The sequence below is a fragment of the Carcharodon carcharias genome, chromosome 8, assembly GCF_017639515.1.
Source record: "Carcharodon carcharias isolate sCarCar2 chromosome 8, sCarCar2.pri, whole genome shotgun sequence".
In the NCBI taxonomy this organism is placed as follows: domain Eukaryota; kingdom Metazoa; phylum Chordata; class Chondrichthyes; order Lamniformes; family Lamnidae; genus Carcharodon; species Carcharodon carcharias.
The window spans coordinates 169,061,891-169,085,252 of NC_054474.1; the positions used below are offsets into that span (position 1 = coordinate 169,061,891).

Below are 23,362 nucleotides of genomic sequence, written 5' to 3' on the forward strand. Positions count from 1 at the left end.
AAGCCTCGCTGGCCTCCTGCAGGGCCATGACGGCCGAGCTTTGGAAGCGCAGGTCGGTCTTGAAGTCCTGAGCGATCTCCCGCACCAGGCGCTGGAAGGGCAGTTTGCGGATCAGCAGCTCGGTGGATTTCTGGTAGCGGCGGATCTCCCGCAGAGCCACAGTGCCGGGTCTGTAGCGATGGGGCTTCTTCACGCCGCCCGTGGCTGGAGCGCTCTTGCGGGCAGCTTTGGTAGCCAGCTGCTTGCGGGGAGCTTTCCCTCCGGTCGACTTGCGCGCTGTCTGCTTGGTCCTGGCCATCTTCAACAGGAATTCGATATTCTGGAGCGCCGAATGAGGATACCGGCAGAGTTGTACTGGGCAAAGCTTGGAATAGAATAATCAATTGTGCATTGATCAGTGCTGTAATGAAGCAATTAAATGAGAATCGAGCAGTATTTAACACTTGCCTGGACTGGCAGGAGGGTAATTATGAATTTATTAGTACTAATTACGTTTTATAACTTACTTTTCTGATGCTTTTCAGGGCTACTATTAGAAACTTATAGATGACACAACCTATTTTTATGGCTAGTTGAATTTGATATACCTTCAGAAATTTTTTTAAGATTCATTCCTGGGATGTGGACGCCTTTGGCAAGGCCAGCATTTATTGCCCATCTTGTACTGCTGCAGTACATGCAGTGTAAGAACATCCTCATTGCTAGTAGGTGGAAACTTTCACAATTTTGAACTGGTGGCAATGAAAAAAATCTATGGCACAGAGAGCTATGTGCTACTTACTTTCCCACTTGCTAGCCTCACCCTGGAAGATAACTTTTTTTTTCTCTTTGACTTTTATATTTCTCCATCCTAGCACCTGAGTCACCGTTAGCTGTATTCCAACCAAGCTTACACCATGTTGGCAAATTACACACTTCACATCTGTTTTTAAGTTCTGATCTGTTTAAATTCGATCACCAGGATACTTGGATGTCATTTGACATTGGCAAAATGGGCATAGTGTCTATGCAATTTTGAGTCTCACTTCCAGGGTGTCCCCATGGAGGACACTCTAGCCCCATTTTGGGTACTTCCTACTTGATATGGCTCTGAACAAGTGATAGTAGTGTAGCGCATGGACAATCCAGCCACCTGCTCCATTAGTGGAAGATGAGAGATGACTGAAAGTGCAACAGTGACTATAAGTCCCAGACTGTAGAACATGTTGCATCAGCCTGCCTGCTAAAATCCATTGCATTTCTCCATTTGGCACCTTGGAAGGTTATCGAATTGATAGCTAAACTAGGTATCCAATTATAAGTTTTTCAGTTGTATGAAACTAGTAGTAGTTAAAATTAAAAGCTTGTTTGGTTGTTTTGAATCAAATTAAAAATGATTAATGGAGCATCTAAATGATTGGTCAAATGTTGCTATTACTCAGTCCTGTGTTTTTCGGTTTAAAAAGTTTGTGAAACTTTGGCAAACCTGAAATCTATCTTTCTGTAGAAAAGGAAAAGATTGAGCTTTACTTCGAAGGACAGTTGGCAGTGCATCTTTTTGTCTTCTGCTGCTACTCCCCAAGTTCAAATGTAATGTGAAAAGTTCTGTACCTAAATCCTCGGTTCCTATGTTGCACAATGGGCTCTTTGTAAAATAGCATACTATATCCTTTGAAAAGAGAAAAAAAATTACCCAAGAAAACTGATATGCTTGTTTTGTTTCTGTTAGCTGTCTTGGACCTGCAGGAATCTGAAATTATTAGTGCATGTATCTTTTCAAGCTCACTGCTCCAAAGTTGTGACTTTTTGTGCTTCAGCCTGCTGTGCTACCAACAGAATCATTATTTTTCATTTGCTTATTCTTCTGGTACCTTGAAATGGTCTCATCTTCTAGCTGGGGAGGATGCTATGACAGCAACCCTCTAAGCAGTTTTGTACTCTTCAAATTTGAAGTCATGTGAGCTTCTCATGGCCCCATTAGAAGCCCTGCCAATGGGCCAGACCTTAATTTTCTCTCTGCATCAACAGCAATGTTTTGACGTAGCTGTGTAATTTTATTTTGCGTGTGTGTATGTCTCTTGAATATAGAATCTTATTAATCTATCTCAGATTCTTTTTGGAATAAAACTTATGATAATGCCAATTATTATACCTGTATTATGAGTGTCATCAAGCATCAGTGTAATGGAACATACTGACAGAATCAGCACTTGGCACAAAACAGTCTGAGCTGAATGGAACCTCCCCATGAATATGGAACGCTATACTACAAAAAAAAATTCCATGTACTAGGGAATGATTACAGGTGTAATTTAACCTTTAGTTTCAAATGATGTCACTTTTGCTGTCTATAATATTGCTTAAACTCATTAAATTATTGCATGGTAACTGCTTCCAGATAAATATTCATTACGTTTATTTCCATTTGTTTAATAACGTGTAAGGATTAAACTGCTGGTATATGATGTGTTTTATGTTTTAAACAATTCTTGGTGATTAGTTAGCAAAATAATTAAATTTTAGGATTCTAGTGATAAACTAATCAAACTTCACTGTTTATGATTTATAAACTCATCCAGGCCACTGAATTGAATACCACAGTTTACTGCTGTAAAATTCTTGTGTGGAAGAAATGGGAAATACTAATGGGTAATATATTAGTCTTTTGAAGTTCCACAATTCCGCTCCACATTGAAGTAAGATGCAAATTTGTCCTTGTCATCTGCCAAGGTGTGTTTGTGATATTAGCTGTGCCTTTAGTTGGAGGTGTATAGAAACTAAAAACTCCAAAGAGGAATCCAAATTGTTAATTTTGCATACAATGCAGTGACTGTGACTTAGGACCTTGGCAGACTTTAGGAGATGATCCATGATCCTTAACTTGAAAAGGAGAGTATTCATTTTTTAATGAGGAAAATAAAATGCATACATTTTTGAAATCTTAAGATCATATCTTGTTCCATTCCTTACATGAAAAGTTGAGAAGAAAGAACATGTAGTGCAGATTCCTAGAACTGCTGTTTGTACTTGATGTGTAAAAGAAAGAGTTAGAATTCTTTTCTGTCTCTTCTATGCTTAGAGGTAACCAAAGAAGAACTTGTGAAGTAATTATCCAAGTGAGGTCTGAGAGTGTCATTTTGCATTATTGTTTAATGAGATGGTTCACTAGGGAAATTTGAAATTTTGATTAGAGTCTAATGATAGCAATCTTGGACACAGAGATTAATTGGTAATTTAAGGGTTAGATGATTACAAATTCTGAAAGTTAAGTAAAGAAATGTCAGATTCATTGGAGTTTTGAACTGAAAGGCTGTGTGTAGATACATTTTTATAAACTTGGGCACTAGTAACTGAAGAGGTCAGTTACTTGTCGTCAGAGATCAACAACAATCTTTTGGACGTATTCCATGAGTGAGTGCTAGCTGCTACAATAGTTTAGGATATCTTCTCACCCAAAACATACCAGAATAACTTTATTGTTTGGAAGAAGGGTTACGAAACTATTTAGTGTGATATTGCACTAATTTATATCAAGTATTTTATAAGATTTCTGTAGTACTGTTTCTGGAGTTTGGCCAGTTGTATTAAGCTTTAGATATCTGGAATGATTAACTAGTGTGAGGTATTAAAAGTGGGCCACAATTCTCAAAACATTTCTGCAAAGTTAAAATTTGATATATATTTCACTGAATTGCAAAATGTAGCTAATTATAGCTTCGGAGCATAAACATTCACCATGTACCCTCATCAACAACAAGATCGCTTGATAATTTCAAGAGCTCATTTATCAGCTTGATGAATTGTTGCTCGACACAGCAAGTACTTTGTTTGGACATGTTGATATAGAGTTTAGTCTTGTACCAATCAGTGGTATTCAAACTTTGTGTCAGGAGCTTCCAACAAATATTTATGTATTCTTGATGACCTCATGACCCGAATTTCCAAAATTAACTGCCCTAATCAAATAGCACTGTAGTTGCTAGAAGATTGAGGACAATGGGCTTAAATTTTCTCGATTTTAGCAGAATGAGAGGTGGTATCATTGAAACAAACACAATCCTGAGGAAGCTTAACAAAATTAACACTGAAAGGCTGTATCCCCTGGTTGGAGAGTCGGGAGTTCAGAATCACAATCTCAGGATAAAAGGTTGGCCATTTAGGACTGAGATGAGGAGAAATTTCTTCACCAAGTTGTGAATCTTTGGAACTTTGTATATAGAGGGCTGTGGATGTTCAGTCATTGAGTGTATAACTGGAAAATGCTTCAGTATATGGTGGATAATGCTTCAGTTTAATATCTCTCAAAGAACAACAGCTAACAATGCAGTGATAACTATCTAGTATTCCATTGTGCTAGATTATATGCTCAAAGGGGCCTCAAACCTGATGCCTTTTAAATGCAAGTTGAAAGTGTTGTCAAGCTGATACTACTGTACACACTTGCTAGGAGTTACAAGTATCTCTACCCAACATTCTTCTTCCATTTATGATGTCACAGTGGTACATTCCAGCAGTCATGTGGTATCCTGGATACAGTAAAACACAACTGAGGAAGTCTGGCAACGATCACCACTACTGCTTCTGGTCATGTGAAATAATCTACACTTGCCATTCCATTTTAATCAACAACTACCTGCATTTACATAGAACCTTTTTTTTAAAAAAAGGAAAACGTCCTGAGACACTTCACAGGACTGTAATCAGACAAAAATTTACACTGATCTAAAGAGGACTGGTGACTTGAAGCTTGGCCAAAGAGGTAGGTTTAAGGAGCGCCTTAAAGGAAGAGGAACAAGTGGAGACAGAGGCAGAGAAGAAAGCCGTCGACCTGTAGAAAACAGACACAAACGATTTATGGATTTAAATTCTTGTTTTAGTGATTTCCACAGAAAGGCAGAAGGAAAAATTAGCTTTCTTGGTTGCTCAGTTGGCACCAAACTTTCTATTGTTGCTAGTATGGAAAGTATCTGGGAATAAAGTCAGGCAAATTAACTGTGGGTACAGTAGTTAAAAGAAATCTTAGCACCAACATTTGCAACTGTTAATTTATAGTAATTGTTACTGGATTGGATTCATAAAGGTGCATTTAAAAGACAACCCCTGCCTATGTTAGAGACTTTGAAGAAGAATTAGAGATAGCTAAGTATGTGAGAAGGTATAAAAGAATGAAACAGTAGCTGAAATACAAATTCGGTGACTATTGACACTGACTGCTTCATCAGTGACATAGCAATGATTGTGTAGACCACAGCTGGAACTACATTATGCAATATAGGTTTTAGGGATACTGGTTGAATTAGGATTGAGGGGATAGATTTAGGGTCAAAACCACAGTTACCAACTGATTGTCATAGCAGAAACCGCTCTTTAACAACAATATTTCAAGTGAGTGGGGTGGAAATAATTAAGCAATGGGAGGTGAGCAGAGTATAAAATTAGATTATGATTGTATACACAATGTTAGAAATTCTGTGTAAGGAAAATGGCAATTCTGCATGACCAATAATACTTGGGCATAATACTGTGAAACTCTTGTGGTTTTAACACACTCAAAACCAGCACTTGTGCTATTTTTAATCAACTGTATGGAAACAAGTTGAATTTTATTGCATTTTCTTAATTTCTGAGCTGAAATGTTTTGTAATGTACTTTTTATGACTTAAGTATATTTTTGGAAAAAAATAGCATGACTACGATTAAAGCTGCAGTTTGCTTTGTGTATGTCAAATATAATGTGAAACTTCTGTTGAAAATTTGCAGAGCTAACCTCTCCTCGAAACCATTCTTCATTCATCTATGCAGGAAACAAAATCTTTAGCATTACTAACATTTTAAATACACTAAATTTCTTTAACCTTGAAGCCTTGATTATAAAGAAACTCAAGTATTTTAATTTCTAACTGATTGTTAAAAGTTAATAAAGATGCAAGATATATTACTTACCATAGAACATTTCAAAGCATTTTACAAATAATGGTTTACTTTTTAAGTGCTATTTCTGCAGTATAATCAATGTTATGCAAAAAGAAACAACAGCAACGTCCAACTTTGAATAAATGATCAGATAGTCAATTTTTGGTGGTATTATTTGAGAGAGAATGCTGGCAAAGACAATAGGAATACTCTTTACCACTAGATAGTATTAGAGGCTCTTTACTCACTCGAACCTTGGTTTAACACCTCATTTGTAGGAATTATTGGCCCAAATTATGTGCTAAAATCCACAGTTGAATTTGAATCTGCATCTTCTGATTCAAGATGGAGGGTGATGCCAATTGATATTACATACTCCGTGCAGCCCTTGTAGTAAAATCACAGTTAGCTAGTGTACAAATCATTCCAAATTAAAAACAAAATGAAGCTTTTGTAAAAGAATGGGTGGTTCTTTCTGTCCTAATTACAATTTTGAATGCCAGTGACTGAAGGATCAATGCCATTCTGCCAGCTGACACAATTATCCCAGGTACTGCTTGGTTCTAGTGACCAATATAATTCAACTTGTAGAATGGGGAACCAACTGGTATTGTCCGCATTGTGATTGGACACTCATTTTAAAAAAAAAAGTGTAATTAATGAAGCATTACCTTAAAACAAAGTCCAATTCTAAGGTTACTTCAAAATGGCTAATATTTGCTCTTCGACTTAAATTCATTTAATTTATTTGTTCACAAAATGTGGGCATTGCTGGCTATGCTAGCCGTTATTGCCCATCCCTAATTGTTCTTGGGAAGGTGGTGGTGAGCTGCTTTCTTGAACCTTGCTGCAGTGCATCTTGTAGATCGTACGTACAGTTGCCACCGTGCATCAGTGCTGGAGGGAGTGAAAGTTTAAGGTGGTGGATTGGGTGCCAATCAAGTGGAACTTGAATAAATTACAAGGAGAAACAGATGTGGTACTGGTGCAAGATGCTATTAGATTAAAAGATCACTTTGAGTGTTTTAGGCATTAGTCTTGGCTCAGTGGTAAGATTCTCTCAAGTCTTGAATCAGAAAGTCATAGGTTCAAACCCTAGTCCAGAGACCTGACCATGTAATCTAAGGTGACATTTCAGTGCAATACTGAGTGAATTCTGCACAATTGGAGCCTTGAATAAGTCATTAAACTTTCTGCTCTATTGGTTGAACACTATTTGGACGAGGCACTCCCAGTGTTCCAGATGATACTTAATTCTCAAGTAACACCATTCAAACAGATCAATGTGGCCATGTACCTCATTACTATTCATAGGACTTGGTGTATGTTCAGCTTTTTTTCACCGCTTATGTTGCAATTGTAATTAAACTTCCAATATACTTAATTGGTTGTAATTTCCTTTGGGACATCCTGAGGTCGTGATAGGCACCATTAAAAATGGAAGTTTTTGAAATATAATATCTTTACTCTGGTGAGAATGTGGAACTTGCTATCACGGAAGAGCTTGCGGCAAATAGTATAGATTATACTTAAGGGGAAGCTGGGTAAATACATTCTTTAACAAGAACATGTGTTTAAACATCACCTTCAATATTGTAAAACAGCAAGATATTTTTGTGAGGTGTAATTAGAAATGTGGATTTAATGCCAAAGGAAATATTCAGAAGCTTAGCCAAAGAGGTGGGCGTTAATAGGAGTTAAAGGAACTTAAGCAGGACACTTCCGAGTATAGGCTCTAAGCAGCTGAGGAATAGTCGCCAATGACAGGGTGAGGGGATGGGTAGACCAGAGCAAAAGGAACAAAGTTGGGGTTGTTAGGCTGGAGGAAGTTAGAGATTGGGAGGGGTGAGACCATAACGGGAGTTGAGCACTACAAAACCTTGGAGATTTTGAATTGGGAGCCATTATAGGTCAGCAAGAAGGTAGGATAGGATGCAGGCATCCGTGTTTTGGATGAGATGCAGATTAGAGAATGGAAGCTGGCTAGGAGAAGATTGGAATATTCAGAAGACTTGCTGAGCATTTTCAGCAGCCCTTGCATGACCTTTCCTGCACATTGCAGTGTTGATGGACTGGTCAATAATGTGCAGTCAAACAAGCATACAAGCTATTGGTCTTTATTTAACGGAATTGAAGGGAACAGAATGCTTGTATGGCAGTTACATTGTGTAATATACAAAGCTACCTTTTATACATGGAAATTATATTTAGATTTTCCATTATTCAAGAGATGGGAAGTGCAGTAGGATGTAATAAAATGAGAGAATACAATGCAGAGCCATGTAGATGAGGATGGCATCTAAACTTAGAAGATAACTAAATCTGACTTGAAATATTACAGGAGGCTTTTGTTGGTGCAGTTAAAACAATTCCAAAGGAGAAAAGAGGCCTGAGACCACATGTATAAATGCAGTTCTGTAGTTTTAATTTTTCATTGAATTGTCTCTGTATTATCCAAGTTGTTATTTATTTATTTATAGGAGTATCTGAAGGTATATTGATTTTATATTTTTATTTTCCAAAGAAATGAGCTTGATTTTGTATTTTCTGTAATTACATAAGGTTGTTGCTTTGGATGGGGTCACATTAACATGTCAAAGTACAGCTTACCTAGGTGAGGAACTTTCATCAATTTCATTAACTCAATCATCAACCATTCCATCAAAAATAATGCTATTAAGAGCATTCCTTCAGTGATTTCTGTACAATGATCAGGAGCTGAACAGGGCCCTGGGCAAAAACTCTATTTGATAAGCAGTATGCAAGCTTTTCCTTACCTCCAACCTTAATGGCTCCGTGTTTTCATAAGCCTTTCTCTGCTCGAAGGGGTAGAATTGCTTCCTGGTCCAGCCATTTTTATTTATTTTTTTGTTGCTATGAATCAAGTTTTTGGAATTTTCCAGTGTACCTGCTCTCTCGTTTTCCAACTTTCCATGTGGGAAATGTTTGCCTTCAACTTGGTGCCTCCCTTTCCCAAATAGCCCGGTTTATTTAATAATAGGTAGAAGAATGCTTGTTTTCTCTAATGACCTGATAAAATCACATTCTCGTATAATTGCATATTTCAACGATTTCTTAAATGGGATGATAACATTTTGGAAAAAAATAGGGATTCCTTTTTATTGTTTGATGTTTTGAAGCTGGAAGCATAGTAAACCTGGAATAGCTGTTATGTTCTTGTAATTAAATAAATCAGCGGGTTAAATCTTTGGGGGGTGGTGTGGTTGTAGGGACAAACAAGCAGTGATAGAAGCAGATCATCAAAAGATGTCACAGACAACAGAACAAAAGATTATCCTAATGTGGTCTCCTCTACATTGGAGAGACCAAACATAAACTGGGCGACCGCTTTGCAGAACACCTGCGGTCTTTCCGCAAGAATGACCCAAACCTCCCTGTCGCTTGCCATTTTAACACTCCACCCTGCTCTCTTGCCCACATGTCTGTCTTTGGCTTGCTGCATTGTTCCAGTGAAGTCCAACGCAAACTGGAGGAACAACACCTCATCTTCCAACTAGGCACTTTACAGCCTTCCGGACTGAATATTGAATTCAACAACTTTAGGTCTTGAACTCCCTCCTCCATCCCCATCCCCTTTCTGTTTCTTCCCCCTTTTGTTTTTTCCAATAAATTATATAGATTTTTCTTTTCCCACCTATTTCCATTATTTTTAAATATTTTTAAATCTTTTATGCTCCCCCTCACCCCCACTAGAGCTATACCTTGAGTGCCCTACCATCCATTCTTAATTAGCACATTCGTTTAGATAATATCACCAACTTCAACACTGTGTTCTTTTGTTCTGTTGTCTGTGACATCTTTTGATGATCTGCTTCTATCACTGCTTGTTTGTCCCTACAACCACACCACCCCCCTCCACTTCTCTCCCCCGACCCAACACCCCCCCCCCCCCCCCCCCCCCACCACACACACACACCTTAAACCAGCTTATATTTCACCCCTTCCTTGGATTCACCTAGTTCTGTTGAAGGGTCATGAGGACTCGAAACGTCAACTCTTTTCTTCTCCGCCGATGCTGCCAGACCTGCTGAGTTTTTCCAGGTAATTCTGTTTTTGTTTTCGATTTCCAGCATCCGCAGTTTTTTGTTTTTATCTCTGGGTTAAATCTTTTGTTTAGGTGAGGGACAGGTTTGAATTTGGAGCCAATTCAGGGTAAAAGTCAGCTTACCTGTGGAAAATATTTGGTTTGAGGACTGCCAATGAGACACTGCATAGGGATATACTGACAAATAAAGAATAACTGGTGTAACACTTTGGACAGGAGAGCAAATGGCCCATCAAAGCTAGTTCAATTTTAATGAGCTACACCATCAACCCAGACATCCTCCTCTTCAACCCCCCTCTGCTGTGCTGAAAAATATCTTGGGCCAATTTGGGAAATGACAGGGAAGTGCCACTTGTAAGGCTATTAAGCAAGTTCTGGTTAACTTGAAGTAATCCATGTCAAGAATTCGAGCTATCCCTCTGACTACCTTCTAAGAATAGAAATGTCCTTGACTATCAGGAATCCTTTCAGCTGCCTTTTCTTCTAAAAAAAACTACAGTGAATCAATGCGTATCACTCATTTGGTAATTAATCCAGAGGTCAATGGATCTGTGACAGAAAATACTTCTTGGCATATATCCTAACTTTGTTTCATTTTGTGTTTACACTTTCTGGTTCAACGATCAATCCAGGGAAAGTTTCTTTCTTTTATAAAATAAATTGTATCACCTGAAGGTCTACGTTTCCTGAATAGGGGGGAAATGTCTTACTTTCTTACTCTATCCTGGTTTCTAAAATCCCTAAGTGTATCATTTGTATTGCCTTCTTGTGAAGCTACTCCCATGGCCCTGATATCATCAACCATTTGAAAAGACCACAACTGCATGATGCTTTAAATGTGCCTTTTACTTAATGCTTGCACAAGCTAAGTATTATATTTCTGGTTCTTTATTGAACTGCTTCAACTGTTGGCTTTAATTTTGTTCTTGTGGGTTGGGACTAGAAGAAAATAGCTGGAAACTGCCAGATTACATTGAAATTCCAACTAGTATACTACTGTCCTTGCTTGAAAGGAACTTTCATCCATGTCAGGTCTGGCTTATTTGTGCCTCCCATTCCACACTTGCTGATTTCTAATGCCCTCTCAAGTGTTCTAGCAAGCTTCTGAGTTGTAATTATAAAAGAGAAAAATAATTGCTACTTGTCAACTAAGGATGGATGGACTGTAATCTTGCCAGTATCACACATCCCAGGAGCAAGTATAAACCACCGTTCATTGTCCTGACAGCCTTGCTCATTTGGGTAGGTTTGAGTTGTGTTTGACTAATCTGATGGATCTTTAATCTTAGCTGTGGTTGGTCATTTTGCATATGGAGAGGATCGGCTTTATATTTCTATTGTGTGCTACGAACATGGTTCTTAATTGTATATGGACTGTGGCAAAATAAATTTTACAAAGCACTTGCAGGAGCTGCAGACCCATGGAAAATATCATCGGTCACCTTCACTTACTCAATGCCTTGTGTCTGCAGTGTTTGAGTAAGTTACAGGTCTTTGCCTTTCAAATGTTGTGAAAGAATTCTGAGATCCTCTCAAAGGCTGGTGCTCAATAAAGTGAGATCCTTTAACTGTGTGCTTCAGCTTACTCTGAAAACATGGCTCTTCATGACTACATCAGTCACAATGAGGAAGTCAGAATGCTGAAACTAGTCTAACTAATATCACACAGCTCCAGCAAATCTTTTGTACATTTGTTACCTCTTCAAAGAACACAGCCTTGGATGTCACATGTGTGGAGTCCAATCTACAGTTGAACTGAAATTTTATTGTTTGCATAGTTTCTTTTAATATGCCTCTTGGTCACCTATGCTTTTGTTACCATGTCAAATTCTTGATTTTTAAATTTTTATCATATCGCAACTTATTTAAACTTGCATTTAAATATTAATTAACATGTCAGCCTTGGCTTGGTGACAGCACTATTGATTCAAACCCCACTGCAGAAACTTCAGCGCATAGTGCTGTGCTGACTGTTGGATGTGCCATCATTCAGATGACTGTCTTTCATTAAACTGAGACCTCATCTGCCCGTTCGGTAAAAGAATGTCACTATTCAGAAAGGGGGATAGAGAGGTTCTTCCAATACTCTGATGAATATTTATCCCTCATTTAATGTCACTTTTATATATTGAATTTCTGGCCATGTATCTTGTTTGTAGGACGTTGCCTTGTGTAAAATTAGCTGATGCACTTCCTACATTATCATAGTCACCACACTTCAGAAATATTTTATTGGCTGTAAAGTGATTTGGGATAGTTGTGAAAGGCGTTACATATAAATATAGGTTCCAATGTTACGTCTAATTTTAAATGATTTTTGTAGGAGAGTGAAGGTTAATTCTGTTCTGTTATACTTTGTTTTCTGAAATGGGCTTAATGTATCAAATGTTTAGAAAATTAACTTGATCGTGGTTGTAAACTCTTGGGGAGAATTCTATAACAAGATGAGCATTGTGATGTATGTTTTTTTGGTTTAGTCTACTTTTGTAAATGGCCTAACCAGTAAGTTCTTGGCTTGTTTTCTAGTTTAAAATTGTCCTTATACCACTATGAACATTTGTATTAATAAGTATGTTTTGAAACATGGTCGTTGCATGGAAAAGATGACCCTTTTGTTATCATGCACAACATCACCGAATCTTGTGCTTTCTGTCGTTATTGTATTGTAAGGAGTCATTTTTATTGGTGGTTTATGGGTGATTTATTCATTGGTAGGGAGGTTGTGTCTTTGATTGTGATAGAATTTGACAGTGCTATTTCAAACAACAATTTCATTTTTCAAGTTGCCTGAATGTGTTGTGAAATTACTGGTATGTTGCCCCAAAGTCGTCTTTTTTTTTGAAAGTTAAAACCGCTGATGCGTTATGGCTTCTCCATTTCTATTGAAGATGTTGAATCTTTACTGGAGGATGGTCCCATGGGCACCAATGCTTTGCTTAAGTGACTATCATTCACTTGTTAACCTTCATGATTGGTGTTAATAGCCTTTATCATCAAATGGTCTACTATCTCAATTGAGACGGATTCTTCCTCTCACACATCCATGTGGCAGCTCTGGCAAAAGTAGCTGCACAATGATTAAGTACTAATTGATTTTATTTTTCCCCTTTGTTGCCCTAGCTATGGGTATTGTACCTAATTGCAGTACATCTATGGCTGCCCCAGGAAAAATCAGCCATCTCAACATAGATCAAGAATCAAAACTGGGATATCCTGCTAGTCTGCTTCTTTGGTTACTTAATCTTTTGCAGTTACCTACAGTGGATACGCTTGCTGAGCATTTTGTTGGCTTATTAGCTGCATTACCCAATATGCTTGAATAAAATTGATGCAATGCAAACAAGTTACACAATGGAGGCCCCTATGCTTAAATAATAAGCCGTTTAGTATGGTTACATGAGATTTCACAGCACTAAATATAATAAATTGCTCTTGAAATACAGTATTACGCAGGCAAAATTAGAGATAAAATCAGTCCAGGTAGCTTGAAACTGTCCCTTCACTGTGCAATAACTGATCAGTTTGTCTCACAGGCAATGTCTCAATTTCTTTCAGTAATCTAGCCAATATATGTTCCTTATTACCAATTACATGGATGGGATGACTGATACATTTTACTCTTAGTGGGATTAGGTGAGGTGCTGGTTTTTATACGTAATGTAAATATCCAAAATATGTAAGGTAGTTCTTGCAGTTCACTTTACTAATATAAAGTTTATTGTTAGTTTTCAGTATTGAATCTGGAAGGAGCCATGACAGCAGGTGGAGGAACTGATGATGATATCCCATTGGGAGAGAGGAAGACAGTTACTGATTTTTGCTACTTACTAGATAAATCCAAACAGCTCTTCAATGGTTTAAGGTCAGTGCTTTAGATCAATTGGATTCGCCTTATTTAGAGAGAATTGCATAATGACTTTACCTTTGCATCAATCACTTTTTTTCTATAAGAAAGGATCATTTTAATTAATATTTCCCTTAACAATTTTCCTGGTGAAACTTTTTCATTGTGTATAATGTGTTCATGTTGCACTAATGTGTCTGAATGTTAGATATTTTTCTCTAGCTATTATGCTTCAAAAAGCTCAAATGGTTTTCCTCTTGTGGCCTTTAATACATAACTTCTGCCAGCTAGTGATTTGTTTTTCCTTATCAAATAATTCCCAAAAGAGATGCCTGGCTGATATGCTATTTGAAAAAAAACTGTTGTCTTGAAGACTGGAGAGTCAGGGTGAATTCAATGGCCTGGTTTTAGTATCTTTCAAAAGAAAAATATATTAAACGATTTTATTCAAGAAATAATATGTTGTGGTTCAGTGGAATGTATATGCTCATTGGTTATTGGAAATTGTGATATATTCTGAAAGGTGCAGCATGAGGCCAATTATGTGGGGATGGCATGCGAGATGCCAAATGAATTGTTGAAGCACAAAAGCGTAAAACTGCAACTGCTTCGTAGGGGCTGTAAATCAGGAGTATAACTACTGATGATGGTGATGACAGCAATTGGTGCTGCCCTAATTGTGTTCTCTGATATCTAAATATGCAAAAAGTTTGATATACTCTGAAGAAAGAAACTTTTTACAGGAAAGGAGCGATTATAGTTTCAAGTTGTCTAAAATTGATACTCCAAAAAGCAATGGATGCAAATAGTTGTGAATTACCTTCTTGTAAAAATGATTTAATTTTTTTTATTTTGAAGAAAATGTTTGTTTTGCAGCCGTAGAAGAACTTACTGTGCATAAAGCCTTAATAAAGAACTAAATTCATGATGTACGTTGTAATATGGCAATCAAAAAGCCAAATGTTCATGTCCTAGGGCTGCCTGACTCCCATCCCTATGCTCTCCTTTCTAACAGCTTCAATATTACTGTGCACCGAAAGATCTGCAAACAGATTAAAGTTGACTCAACCTGCATACAAAATTATTCAACTGATATTGAAATGCATGAAATGCAGTTGTTGTGGGTTCAGATGGCACGTGTCACTTTACTACAATCTCCTTTTTGGATGGAATGCTGGTTGTTTCTTTTTGGTACCCAGAATTCAGAGAGAATAGTGCTCTAATAACCTCTGCTACTGTCCCCAATTATATTGATCATCATGTGGGGATGTTCTTCATAAGATATGTTTAAAGCTGACATGAAAAACGCTAATATAGTTTTAAAAGCATGCAGATGTGTGGAACTAACTCTAGGTGCTTAGTGATAGCATAAGGAATCATTTTATTTAATGGAAATTTGTAAGATTTACAGGAGATGGGTTTCCAGTGTCATTGTTACAGCAGAGCTTCCTCCATTTATGTTTTGACTGTCAACAAATGTTAGTCAATGATATTTGGTCAGTGTGAAAGAGTTAATGAAAATAATGGAACATGCCAACTGGCGATGGGAAGGAAAGAGTGGTCCATGTTTTGCTGCAAGCATGTCTCTGAGCATTTTAGTACACTGTGTACTTATCCGCTTACACTCTATCCAGTTTCTCTATCGTTTCCTGCATGCTATCAATTCCTGTTTCCTTGACCCCATTTTTGCTAAACTGCTGACTATCCAGCTTCCCTTCCTGGTCTACATGCTGGGCCATGGTGTAAATAGTTCCCGCTCTTCAGGCAGTATGCTCCTGTCTCGGGTCTGTTGTGATCATCCTTTCTTAAAACAAACACCCTTAACTCCTCACCAACTGCTGCCACATTTCTAATCTCCCTTTCATCTATTGCTTTTTGGCACTACCCCCTCTCTCTTCCCAAATTTCCTAATTAATACCTAATCAGATTTTGCACCTCCCATTAGTACTAAAATAGTCCTAATCAAAATCATGATCATCGTTCTTTGTGATTGTGATAAATTATACTTTTTTTTGTCTTCATCTCTCTACCACCTTTGGCATGCACCAGCTTTTCCAACTGCTCTCCTGTATTGTCCAGCTTGGCAGGACTGTCCTTTCTTCCATTTCCTGTAACCAGAGAATCCCTAGCAATGGCTTCTGTCCCTGTCCCTGCACTGACAGAGCTTGTCATTTCTTTTAGGATCCATTCTTGAATCCTCTCCTTTTCCTCATTTAACATATCTCTTGGCAACATCATCTTGAGGTATTGGATTAGCTTCCTCGTATACTCTGACACTCAGCTCTCTCCCTTCACCACTTTTCTTGACCCTCCACCTTGTCCGACATCCAATCTTTAATGAGCTGCTATTTCCTCCAGCCACAGTGGGAATAGAAAGAACAAAGTTGTCATTTTCAGGCCATTGTCCATTCTCTTTCTTAGTTCTATCCCCCTCCCTGGCCACAGACTTAGACTCAACTAGGTTGCTTGAAACCTTGGTGCCCTGTTTCCAATTCCATATCCTATACGTTCTAAAGACCGTCTACTCCAACTTCTGCCTGCCTTCACCTCTACCTCATCCCCCTTTCCACTGAAACCCTTAACCAAATCTGTTCCTGCCCAGATTTAATTACTCTAATCCACTAACCTTCATAAACTTGAGTCCATCCTAAACTCTGCTGTGCACCATACCTCACTTCCTGCTTTCCTATTACTCGTGTCCTTGTTGACACAAATTGGCCCTGCTGACCCAATACCACAAATTTTAAATTCTTATCCTCAAACCTTTCTGTATCTCCCTATTTCTGTAGCACTCTCCAACCTCAATCTTGGTTTTCTGACGCTGCTTGTATATCCTGTTCCTTTTATACTCTGGTAGCCTATGCCTTTTCATCCTTGGCTTCATGCTTTTGAACTCCCTCCCTGCTTCTCCTTCTCCTCACAGACCTGTTTTATAACCCATCTCTATGCCCAGCTTTAGGTCATTCCTAATTTTTCCTTCTGTGATTTATGGTTCTGTAAAGGACCGTGGGCCATTTTTCTCCATTAAATGGATCATATGAATGCTAGTTGTTAAAGTTGATTATTTTCAGCCAGCCAGCTGAAAGATCCAGTTTGGTTCATGTTATGAGTGAAGATTATGAAATATAACTAAAAGTGATACACTAATTGTTGAGGTCATGCTACTGTACAGAATCCCTGGTAATTCATCTTGAAAGCCAAATGTCAGGTCAGCTGGGATAAAGATAACTGCAGTATATGAGAGCAAAAGATGTGAAGCAAAATTCCCTTTGGCCTCTTTTGATCTAAAGTATAGATGATTGCTGTGCCCTTTAACCTCATACTGTCTACCTTTATCTTATTATGGCATTCACCGTGTGTTTTTGACAAATAAAGCGTGAACTGTAACCCATGGTGATTGCTGAACAATACAAAGCCTTACAAAAATGTTTCAGGCTGAACAGATCTTTAAGAATCACAACTGAAATAAGCTACTGATGAATATATTAAACTTATTGCAGTCAGCTGTACCTTGCGTATTTCAGCAGTGCGAAGTTGAGATAAACCATATTCTGCAAGTATATCCAAAGTTCTGGAAAATGTGAATCATCGGCCTGAACCTTCTGAGGAGGAGCAGCAATCACCGTCGGATTACTGCTCCGCTCCTATTGTTCTGTGCCATGACGGAGCTCCACATTTCTGGCCAGGCCCTCCAATCCTAGCTTCTTCAGAAACGTCAAGCGTCCCTTCAATGGAACTGCTTCTGAGTGGTGCTGGATCGTCAGGGGAAGATGAGCCATGCCCCTTCTTTACGGCAGTAGCTGCTCCAATCTGGTAAGTGTCCACTAACACACTGAAAAGCTGTTTAAATGTCCCAAAGCTTTTCAATGTGTTAGTTAATGTGGGTATGAGTGAATTGGTGAATGTTTAAGTGAGTAAGGTGGCAGTTGGTGGGTGGCGTAATCAGGTCAGATTGTTACCCAGGAATTAGACTAGGATTTTTCTTTTAACATTGTCTGGGTAACTATCCAGTAAGTAAATCAGAACGGCCTGAAGCCTCTGACTCTAACTCAGAGTTGGATATTTTTTTGAAGGGTCCCAGGGAGCAGGGGAATCAGATGATCCAGAGACCGGAAGATCTGGACCATCAACCTTTTAAGTTCCATAACTGAGGATATTGGTAAAGTTCTCATTAGATGAAATTTTCCAAATTACATTGGCACCCTTTGGTTTATAAATGGTTTGTTTCAGCATAGAAATTAAATATTTCATTAGGTTAGGATTATAAAATAGCCAGCCAGCATCACTCTGACCATAATCCTGCAACAAGAAATCTTCCTTGTGTTACAGTTCCAAGCTTAACACTTTGTATGGCCCGCATTTACTTCCTCCAGATTTGCAATGTTCTTGTGACAGCAGTGCAATTTAGCAAGGCTGAGGCAGTCAAAGCTTACAAAACTCTTCTATCTCTAGCGTTATGGATCTTGAGGCCTTTTTTCTTGTTCGGTCATGATCTGTGTATTGAGCCATAGAATGTTACAATGCAGAAATGGGCCATTTGGCCTACCAAACCATGCTTGTATTTTTCTCTAGTCCCTCTCTTGTACCCTTTTAATATTTCTCTTTTTCAAGCAACTATCTAATCCCTTTTAAAGTGATTTCTGGACTGTTTTTCAAAAGTTGGTGACAAAGGGATCCATATAATAAACACCTCTGCATGAAATTTTTTCATCCTAACCTTATAAATCCTTTTATGATTAATTTAAATTTGCGTCCTAATGTTGTCGTCTCAAACAGGCAACTGTTTTAAGTAGTGGGAACTATCTATCTTTTAACCTTAATGGTGATTGCTTTGAGCTCTAGTGTGTCAATTACTAAAACTTGCCACAAGCCAGAATTGGAAGGGTGCACCTTCCATTGTTTTTCTTTACCCATTTGTGATGCTCCTTCATGGCAGCAACAGAACTTAGGGGAGGTGATGTAGACCAAGGTAATGCTCTGGGGACCCAGGTTCAATTCCCTCCACAGCAGATATTGGAATTGGAATTAAATAAAAATCTGGAATTAAAAGTCTAATGATGACTTTTGTCGATTGTTGTAAAAACCCATCTGGTTCACTAATGTCCTTTAGGGAAGGAAATCTGCTATCCTTACCTGGTCTGGCCTACATGTGGCTCCAGACCCACAGCAATGTGGTTGACTCTTAAATGCCCTCTGAACAAGGGCAGTTGGGGATGGGCAATAAATGCTGACCTTGCCAGTGATGCCTACACCTATGAATGAAAAAAAATAAGAGACCTGCTTCTAGATTCATGTTCTTAGTGCAGTATATCATGCAAAGGTAAAGCTGAGTGACTATAGCTGAGATCAGAAATTCCTAGAGTGGGGAGTTATGGGCCTAAACTGGCATCTTGAAACACTTTAATATTATGGTACAATTTCAGTACACTATGGCATTCTTTGGTTTTTAATGAAAATGGTCTCCAATGGAACCACATTTTATAAAATGGCCAAATCCTAGGTAAATAAGCTCAAGACTTACTTTTGCATTGGGCAATGAAGCAAGGTTTTCAAAATTAATTTAGGGTGCCAGATGTAGAGTTGGAAACCAACTGCTGCTTATTGGTTGAAGATAGGACACTCCATACATCAGTAGTTTAGTTATGCTTAGATGTTGACTTGAGATTGTGAATGAGTACAGTATGTGCTGACTTCATTGTATTGCAAAGAAAATTGGGTGAGTTTCTGAATTGAAAAGGATTAGAGGATTAGGTTTTGGGATGAATGTGAGGGACCATTGAGGGTGGTGGGATGGGGGAAAAAATTGGAAACAACAGCTCCTAACTTACAACTTAGTACAGCACTTCAGACAAGGGACAGATGCACTGTTAAACTACAATATCTAAAACTTGCTGTCTAAATTGTGCAGCTCCGCTGTTGGTTTTGCAAGAATGGCAAAATGAATGGAGAAAAGGAGGCTGAGAGGAGACTTGATAGAGGTATTCAAGATCCTGAGGGGTATGGACAGGGTAAATAGTGAGAAACTGTTCCCTTTCAAGAGAGCATCAAGAACTAGAGGGCACAGATTCAAAATAATTGGCAAAAGGAATAAATGTGATTTGAGGAAAATATTTTTCAGCCAGAAAGGGTGGAGCCTAGAGCAAACTTCCTGTAAGAGTGGTGGATGCAGGTTCGACTGAGGTATTCAAAAGGGAATTGGATTGCTACCCGAGAAGAGAGAATATGCAAGGTTGCGGGGATAAGGCAGGGGAGTGGGACTAGGTGGAATGCTCTTTGAGAGAGCCAGTGCAGACTCAATGGGTTGAATGGGCACCGTTTGCACTGTAAAGATACTGTGATACCTAGCTGTCTGGCTCACCAGTGAAATGCATTGTAGGACATGAAATTATGTTTGCCTGCTAGATACAAACTAACTCGCCACAGAAGGTTTAAGCCTTGTCTATTTTAAAATTTATGTTTTAATAATACGGAATGTGTTAATTATTCCCATCAGCCATCCTGACACTGAAAATTAACAATACAACTGTGGAAACTCATTGCTTCAGGCTACAATTATTGGAGATTTTAAAAATGTGGATTTGAAACAAAATGCACCATTTTTTTCTTTTTCTCTCGCTGTCCTAATCCAATCGTCTTCTCTCTCTCATTTTGTTTCTGTACCTGATTTGGCACTGAACTCACCCACTCTAATTTATAGTTCTTTCTCCAGTCTTGCACAGCTAATTTCACAGTCCTTCAATCTGATTTCATTAAGGAGATATATGGTTGCTTTCCCTGTTCACCCAGGTCCCAGATGTCCAGTTTCCCTCACTGCAACATTATCAACTTGCACTTTGAGCAACTTGCCACACAAGCTTTTAAAATCTAAACTGACAAGTCTAACTAATGGAAATTGCAGTTACATGTCTTAGCCAGAATAAATTATGGCCAGTTGCTTCTCCTGCAACCCCAAGGTGCTCAAGTGCTGGTGTTACAGACACTGCCAATGCTGTTCTGACTGGTTGTAATTTATCAAGAAGTTACTAAGGTTGACAGACCTTATTTACTTTTGTCTCCTTAATTGCTGTGTTTGCCTCTCTTTATTATGTCCATTAGTGCTTGCAATTGGTAGATACAAATGTGTGTTCAAACACCCCTAGCATTGCATTGCACAGGTGCTGTGCTGCTATGATCCTAGTATAATGTAAGTATTATGTAGGGTGTAAAATAACTGGTGACATGGTGTTTGATAAAATAACAAACATTTCTAATATTTATAGAAGGGCTGAAATTCTAGAGAGAAGTGTAAAATGTTTTAGTAAATGTATGCATATGTGAAATGAAGCTCGAACTGCTACTTGTCAACTTACCACTTGGACTCGGATTTTAAGAAAATGAAATTTACATATTTGTCCTTTGAACTGTAGTCAGCCTATTATTTTCAGATTGACTTAATGTAGTCAAATTCCCAGTGATATCTGAATAAGACTGAATAATATATTTCTTTAATTGGGTGTAGTTTAATCGTGTATGCAATCAAAATTTCTTGCCTATTTCTCCAAGATATCAGTGGCCCTTTAAATCTGGCCTCTTGAGGATCCCTGATTTTAATCAGTCCACCATTTGGTGGCTGTACTTTCAGTTGCCTAGGCTCTAAGCTCTGGAATGTCCTCCTTAAACCTCTCTGCCTCTCCACCTTGCATTCCTCAAAATATACCCCGTTGACCAGGTTTTTGATAATTTCAATTATCTCTTTCTCTGGCTTGATGTCATATTTTATTTCACAATGCTCCTGTGAAGCACCTTGGGACATTTTATTACATTAAAGGAGCTATATAAATACAAGCTGTTGTGAGTAATCTAAAGCTATATAGTTTACAGATCACAACCCTGAAGAAATTTAAGCGACCTTTTGTGTGTAATGCCTTTTTTCTTGTAACATTCTCATGATAAATCAATACAATGGCTTTAACTTTAAAGATGAGCATTTTGCAAATGTTGTGTAGTAAATAGATTTGAGGATTACATTTCTTCCTTTTCTATTGAGTAGACAGGCAGCATTGATAGATAAATTGCTGACTAATTGTTTAACATAGTCAAATCATCAAAGGTAAAAAAAGAAGCCTAGAATTTCTGACTAATTTTTGTCATTGTTACTTGAGGGAATGAAATTCGAGCTTTGAATGATATATTGGATCTCCCTGCACCTCCCTCATTCTCAAACTGTGAGCCGGTGGAGTTTAGTAGTCAGATTTAGAACCTTGAAAGAAAAACAATTTTCATCATTGGCTGAATTTCAGGTACATTGTTCTTGAATTTGAATGTCATATTAGTTCCTTTGTAAAAATAAACAGAAGTTTTGGGATGTTATTTGGATAGAAGTTGAAATGTCAGCTGTGACAATGTCCAAAGTTGACACAAGATGGTTGACCGGAGGCAGCAGGGGGAGTGCATGTGTAGGCCTAGCACCCGTGCTGCAGATCTCCAGCTGCATTTCGGGTGGAGGGGCAAATTGTTCTAGAAGTGATCTTGCAACAGTGGTCATGTGATCAGGCTGGGAAGAAGACAGCGATGGCACAGTTTAAGAAAGATGAAAATGAAGGCTATATCCAGGAATGAATACAAAGTGATTGCAACTATTGCTTTTATTGATTGACCAGACTGAGCCAAAGAATGCACAGGGTTGTCACTGAGGGTTCGGATAAAGGAGATATTGGTGGATCCACATCATCAAGACTGTCATCAGCAGAGCTGAAGAGGTTCTGCAGAAATGTGCCATTTTGGTGAAGACTACTGATGGAACCCAGGTTGACTGGGAGCTGCTGTCAAAGGAGAATTGGTGGCTAAATGTTTAAAGAGAAAGAGCTGGCAGTTCAGATCTTTGAAGAAATTTTGTGGCTGAAATTGGTGTATTGTATGCTGAGTGACTGCCCACCAAATACTTGAATCTATCTTTCTTCCATCTGCTGTGTAATTTATAATATATATTGACAGTGATTTGTCAGTTAATTCATGTTTAGTTTATGTTGATTTTGGTTTGATTGTTAAAGTATAAGTTATAAAAAGTGAAATCTTGTCCATTGTTTTTTCGTTGGAGTTGTTCAATAAATGTGGTTCTTTAGACTTGTTGGCCTACATGGGATCATAGGACCAGTGGAATGGAAATTATTCCAACATAAGATTTTAAGGATTCTAAATATTGAAAAATATGAATTGCCCCTAAGAATGTGCAAATTAAATTTTGGTACACCTGAATAATTATAATAAAGCTCAAATATACATTGGGTGTACTTAACGTAAAACACTCTAATTTTTATGTGTATTTTAACTTGGGAGCAAGAGATAATGCTGAAGTAAATTCCTAAAAATAAGCAAAATTTGAAGCTATCGGAAGCAATTCAAGTTTGTACTAAATCGATGTAGTTGCCACAATAGCCATTAAAAGGATTTCCAACTGAACATTACAGAATCATCATAAACTGCCATATCTAAGTAACATCAACAAAAGCCAGAAAATGGCGATACAATGTTGAGTTGTCAATCATAACAAAAATGTAGCTTGTTTTTGAAAAGACAATGAG

At 38.1% G+C, this 23,362-nt stretch overlaps 1 protein-coding gene across 3 annotated transcripts in view; it reads left to right on the forward strand.

Annotated features, from left to right (window-relative positions):
- scai (suppressor of cancer cell invasion) overlaps nucleotides 1-23,362 on the forward strand; it is a 138,486-nt gene that overhangs the window by 30,247 nt on the left and 84,877 nt on the right. For all 3 annotated transcript variants that reach the window (XR_005943846.1, XM_041194119.1, XM_041194118.1), the window contains exon 2: nucleotides 13,684-13,820. Coding sequence is in view for 2 of the 3 variants with exons in the window: in XM_041194118.1 (XP_041050052.1) it covers nucleotides 13,684-13,820 (137 nt within the window). In the remaining variant the exon portion in view is untranslated. The remainder of the gene's footprint in view (nucleotides 1-13,683; nucleotides 13,821-23,362) is intronic.